Raw genomic sequence first — 6746 nt, 5'->3', positions numbered from 1 at the left:
ATTAAAGAGTATCTTTCTTTTTCCTCCTTCCTTCTTTCTTCCTTTTTTCATTCTTTCCTTCCTTTTATCCTTTCCTCCCTCCTCTCACTTCTTCCCTTACTTTTTCTTCCCCTCTTCCTCCTTTCCTTCATTCTTCCTTTTCCCCCCATTTTTTTCTGAAATAGCTAATGTAGCCGTTTGTTAAACCTGACTATGCATTTGTATAACAGGCTTAATTTTTCTCACCTCAGTCGGTGGGGACAGAGGAGTAAAATGGGAAAGACTTTTTAAAATGATACCAAAAATGATATATACATAAAGATGTGATCACATATATCTATGTATGCATATATGTATTCAATATAACGAAAATGTAGCTTCTATGTCAAGACCTGCTCCTTTAAATATGCTATCATAAGTAATTAATTTCCAATAAATACTTGCCTACGCATTGTTCCAATATACTGGATCTTTAACCTTTTAACATTTCTTTGGGGAAATAGTAGGCATAGAAGAGATGAGGATGGTGTGTCAAGAGAGTCCTCTTTTTTAATACCATTCCATATGAAACAAGAGTAGAGCTGGGGGAGTGTGATAGGCCACTAATTTTTCTTGCCTGATGCTTCTGAATGGAAGAAATTTGAAGTAATAAGAACAGGAGAACCAGGGACCAACTATTGTGAAAATTAGGTGAAGTGAGACTATTCAGAAGAGAAGAGAAAATATCAGGGCAAGTCAGTGGACTTCACCACCCTCCTGTGCCTGGAAAGGGGAAATACATTGTTGTATACATCTCCACCATTCACTTACAATTTCTTCTTTCAGTTAGTGGAAGAGTGTGTAGAGAAAAATGGTAGGAGGAAAGATTATAATCCCCGTCTCCACTGCCAGCAACAGCCATGAATAAGTTTGAAACTAATTTTTTTTAAATTTTCTTACTTTCTCTTCTATACTGTTTATGGCTATTTTTAAAGATGAGTTGTCCACGGGAAAGGAACACAAAGAAGCTAAGATCACATCTCCGAGGACTGTAAAATATTGAAAGAAAAACATAATTTTCATTGGTGACTTTTGATCTAGGCCAGATTGTTGGTACTGATGTATTCATTCGAAAATAATCAATACTTCGCAGAAAAAGGAAGTCAGTGTGACGTTATTGAGAACATTACTTTCCTTCCATAAGCCTCATTTCTTTAATACATAGAATTTCCAGGTGAAAAAATTTCCTTTACCAACACAATTGTGCACCCTTCGTATAAAACCTCACATTCTTAGAGAGTTGTTCCTTGAGCAGTAAGTTGACTTTCCCAGCGTCACATGAACAATACATGACAGGGGTCATGTCATAAAGAGTAATGTTAAAAAATAAAATAATGTCTTATTTTACACACATTGTGTCCTTAACCACTGCATGACAGATTGTTTCATTTCTCTTTGGTTCCTTAGGTTACTCAGAGGATCTCAAAATGTCTAACTTTACCACCACTGTGAATGAATTTGTCCTTATGGGGTTTTCCGACACTCGGGCTCTGCAGATCTTGTATTCTTTGCTCTTCTTCCTCATTTACTCAGCAGGCTTGATGGGGAATCTCCTCATTGTCATTGCCACCACTTTTGACAGAAAATTACGCACCCCCATGTACTTTTTCCTTAGGAATCTGTCCATTGTCGATGCCTGCTTCATATCAATAACAATTCCCCAGGCATCAATTAACTCACTGGTGAACAACAGAGCTATCTCAGTTACTGGATGTGCAGCTCAGATATTCCTGATGATTTTCATGGCATATGTTGAGTTTACTTTGCTCACTGTCATGGCCCGCGATCGTTATGTTGCCATATGCCACCCACTTCTTTATCCAGTGATCATGAATCCCAGTGTATGTATGCAGATGACTTTAACGTGTTTATTCACTGGGCTTTTGTATGCAGGGTTCCATACTAGTTACACATTTCAATTGTCTTTCTGCCAGTCCAACGTGATCCACCAGTTCTTCTGTGATATCCCCTCTCTACTCAAGATCTCTTGCTCAGAGACATTCAGCCATACATTATCCTTACTTGTCCCTACTCTCGTGATTGGGATTGGCTGCTTTGTCTTCATTGCTACCACTTACATTAGCATATTTTCCACTGTGCTTAAATTTCCAGTGAAAGAAGACCAAAGAAAAGCCTTTTCTACTTGTTTCCCCCACATCATTGTGGTTTCTTTATTCCTTATTTCATCCTCTTATGTGTACCTGCAACCACCTTCAGACTCTGGGTCCATTAAAGATATTATCCTTTCAATATTCTATTCCATAATACCCCCCTTTCTGAACCCTATCATATACAGTCTACGGAATGAACAGATAAAAGGGGCTTTGAAAATACTAATGAAGAGAAAGCTTTCTTTAAACAAATAGTGAACAAAGCATAATTTTTTTCCAATGTGATTGAACCATATAAAACCGTATATAATATATGTATATAAAACATTATATATACATATATAAGTATATATATACATATATGCATATATACATGCACACATACATACATATATACATACATACGTGTATGTATATACATTATATATACATATATAATATATACATATGTATATACATTATATATACATATATAATATATATACATATGTATATACATTATATATACATATATAATATATATACATATGTATATATATATATATATATATATATATATATATATATATATATATATATATATATATATATATATAACTGTGACTTTGTGGGGGGTTTTGTTGCTATTTGTATTTTGGTGGTTATAGGTAAATTATTGGTTCAAATGAGAAAAACTTCTCAGAATTGAATTTCACATGAATATTAGTAGCATTGTTTTTAGCATTTTGAGGCATATTCAAGAATTCAAAATAATGTAATTCAAACATTTTGGCAGCACTGCTTTTGACATTTAAGTCAGAAATGTATACCACATATGATTCAGAGGCTTTTTTTTCCCAATTCAAATTCACAAAGACAATTCTGGTCACTTAGAAGAAGATAGAGTCCATCTCAACTTAAGTTATCTAGGGGTAGCCCTGAAGGCAAGTGAGATGTCTTTTTTAAGTAACGTGCTAGATTCATTAGGTTTAAAAAAAGCAAGATTCATGGAACAGAGATCTACTGTTCAATATACCCTCTATGTTCTTCTTTTAATATGGAACTGTTTTTTCATCCTTCTATCCATCCCCACGGCCATTTAACTAGTTCATATTCTCCCCATATCTTCAGTGTTCTTTTTAATTTTCTCCTAATTTGTTTTTAGTATTCAGGGGTTTCATCTTCCAGGATCCATACTCTGTTCTCTTCAAAGGTGTAAATACACATACACACATATATATGTATATATGTAGTGCTTAACCACGTCACTCTCCTACTCAACAACGTCCAATTGCTTCTTATTGCCAATGGGTTTAAATACAAACTAAAATATATAGAAATTATTATCTTGCACAGTGCAGATCCCATCTACCATTCAAGATTAGATGTAAAATGACCAGTGGAAAAACAATCACATAATCAGATGAGAAATAGAATAATTCTGCTCTTTGAAAAATAATGATACATTTTAGAATAAGTATTGGATTCAGAGGCAAAATCTGAAAGCAAACACAGAGTATTTAGGAGAAACATTAGAAGATTCTTTGGAAAACTCATTTACTGATTTAGAGTACAAAAAGCAAATACAGAAGAAAAAATATATAAATAACATCTAAAGGAATAAGATTTCAGAAGCAGTGTCTGAAGGAATGAACAAAAATATTTCTTAATCACTTACAATAAGCCAAATATTGAGCCACACCGTGGAAATACAAACCGAAAAGGGCAAACTATTCATTCTCTTGAAGTACTTATACTTTAAGTGGAAGGAATAAACATAAAAGGATGTTTCACTATAGAGTACATAGGAGGCTCAGATGATTCTGATATTGTGTCTTCTGGTTCTCTTTTCCAGGTCAGTTTTTTTTTTTCCCCATGAGATACTTTATATTTTCTTACATTATTTTCATTCTTTTGAATTTCTTTGTCTCTTACTGTACAATAGAAATATGAGCTTAGAGTTGCCCATTTCTAACTTCTCAGCTGTTGTCTTCCTCAATAAGGTTTCGTACTCTGTAAATTGTATTCTTTAAGGTGTTTTCTTCAGTGGATTTTTGTATTTCCTTTTCCATGTGGCCAATTGTGCTTTTTAAGTTGTTTTCCAAGCTATTGACTCCTTGTTCATAATTCTCTTACATCAGTCTCATTTTTTTGCCTCATTTTTTCTTCTTCCTCTCTTATATGATTTTGACCTCCTTTTGGAACACTTCTATGTGTTTTTTCTCAAGGCATGAGACCACTTCCCATTTTTCTTTGTGGATTTTAGCATGGGTATTTTAACATGGTTGTCCTCCTGTGAATTTGGGTCTTAGTATTTTCTGTCACTATAATAGCTTCCTGTGGTCATATTCCTTTTTGGTTCATTTTTGTTCAGTTTTTTATTGACCTAAAGAAGGAGTTGGTTGCACAACAAATCATAGGAACAATCAACAACTTCATTCAAGAGAATGACAATAATGAGAAAACATAACAAATCTTATGGGACACTGCAAAAGCAGTTTTTAGGGGAAGTTTTATATCTTTAAATGCCTACATAAATAAAATGGAGAAAAAGGAGATCCATGACTTGGGCATGCAGCTGAAAAAGGTAGAAAAAGCATCTTTTCACGAGAAAATGTCCATGCACTTTCACGCACCAATATAGTTTCTAGGGCTGTATCCCAAAGAGACATTAAAATTTTGAAAGCATCGCACATGTAAAAATACATTTATTGAAGTTCTTTTCCTGATGTCCTAGAGCTGGAAATCGAGGGAGTGCCCAGTAACTGGGGAATTACTGAATAAATTGTGGTTTATGAATATAATGGAATACTATAGTGCTGTAAAAAATGAAGAAAAGTTTCGACCTCAGAAACATCTGTAAAGAATTATATGAACTGATATGGAGTGAAATGAGCAGAACCTGGAGTACACTGTACACAATTATATTTACAGTATATCTGGGCACTTTATGATAGACTAAACCCTTCATAGCAATTCCAAGACCTAAAACATCCCCAAGGACCTGTTAATGCAAAATTCCATTCGCATTCATGGAAAGAACCATGGAATTGGAACACAGAATTAAGTAGACTATTTTCTCTTCCGTTATATTTTTTGGTTTTGTTTTTTTCTCATTATTTCTCTGATTTCTTTTAATTCTTCTTTGGGACATCACTATTGTGAAAATGTTTTTAATAAGAATGTAAGTGTATAGTCCATATAAGATTGCATTCTGTCTCAAGGAGAGAGGAGACAGGAAGAGGAGAAAATTTTAGACTTATGGCAGTGATTACTGAAAACTGAAAACAAGTATATTAATTAAATTAAAAAATAAATTTTACTTCATACTTGATACCTGTCAGCCTCAACTGTTTGTAACAATTTGGCACCCAACTTGGGGCCTGAATCACTGACTTTGAGGGAAATGAGATAAGACGTCATGGGCAGAGTATGGTTCTGTTCATTTTAAAGATCCCTGTAGGTTCAATTTCTTCCATTTAAGAACAAGATGTTGGTTCATGGGGAGACAGTTCAAAGGAGTTGGGGAACCCACCAGCAAACCATACAAGTCAATATATTAGACAAAGGTAATGACAGCCAAGGAACTTGAACTCTGGGTTGGTCATTTACTGATGTAGTGAAGTTTGGCACTTCAACCTCTTTCTTGGTCATATACTTGTCTGTTAGTTCACTCCAGGTTGGCCTTAAGCTGATGAATGGACTTGGAGAGCCCAGGGTCCCAGGAAGTTGTGTATTTGGTAATTGAGGGGGGACGAATTCTAGGTCTAGGTAGGGGAAGATTCCCAAGGAAGATATTCTCCTTTCCCTCTTGGGAGAATGTTGGATATAGGGAGCACACTCCCAGTACAGGTAGAAGAACGAGTGCTCTTAATATAATGGCATAAGGAATGGCATAAAGAATTCTCTGAGTATTCCTTTGGAAACCCATTTGAAAGAATACTCACTATATTCCTTCTCCCATCTGTTCCCAAAAGCCAACAGAGAGAAGGAGGATGGGAGGAGGGAGAATCTAGATCCTGGTAAGTATCCTTTAAAATTATCTAGAAATGATTCAGAGTAAATAATAAGTATTTAACCAGTCTGAATTTGAATTCGAAATAAATGTGCACTCTATAATGTTTTGTCAAATGTCTTGTCTGTATATGTTGTTTTGATGTTTCTGTGTGAAAGAAAGTCCGTGTCTTTGGTTTAGCTGACACTTCATAAGGTTGTAAATTTAGACAGTCAGTCAACAAGAACAGAATGGCTAAGCTGTACTGTCCTTGAAATGCCACCATTCCTCCTTTCTTCAACCCCTCCCAGATCAGTTTCAGAGTAGCAGACGGACAGGGAGGGAGAGAAAGGGGAAGAAAAAATATTTTACTGTTTTGTTTATATGGTTGCTAGTAGCAAGTGGGAGAGTGTAGGAGAAGCGTCAGATCAAGTGTAGAAAGAAATAAGTTACATGCAGCTTTAAATGGGCTTTAATCAAAGTCCACCAGAGGGAAGGACAAGAAAGAGTAAATAGGGAGAAATGAGAGAACCATTGGTACTGTATGATCAGAAGACTTAAAAGAAGAAAAAAAAGGGAAGAAATGGAGTTTCTTTTTTCACTGAGACCAAAAAAAAAAAAGGCAGGCTAACAAGCATTTCATC

General features: G+C 35.0%; 1 protein-coding gene across 1 annotated transcript; it reads left to right on the top strand.

Moving 5' to 3' along the window:
• Positions 1-1445: 1445 nt before the first annotated feature.
• Positions 1446-2384, top strand: LOC140508498 (olfactory receptor 14C36-like). Its single transcript, XM_072616453.1, has one exon. It carries the CDS (start codon positions 1446-1448, stop codon positions 2382-2384), a length of 939 nt encoding a protein of 312 aa, XP_072472554.1.
• Positions 2385-6746: the final 4362 nt, after the last annotated feature.

This window comes from Notamacropus eugenii, chromosome 5 (genome assembly GCF_028372415.1).
Source record: "Notamacropus eugenii isolate mMacEug1 chromosome 5, mMacEug1.pri_v2, whole genome shotgun sequence".
Taxonomy (NCBI): domain Eukaryota; kingdom Metazoa; phylum Chordata; class Mammalia; order Diprotodontia; family Macropodidae; genus Notamacropus; species Notamacropus eugenii.
Note: the sequence above shows the minus strand (reverse complement) of the source record. Positions and strands in the feature narration are given on the sequence as shown.

Excerpts from the sequence above, each read along its gene's own strand:
- LOC140508498 (XM_072616453.1), top strand. The coding sequence starts at position 1,446 with ATGTCTAACTTTACCACCACTGTGAATGAATTTGTCCTTATGGGGTTT.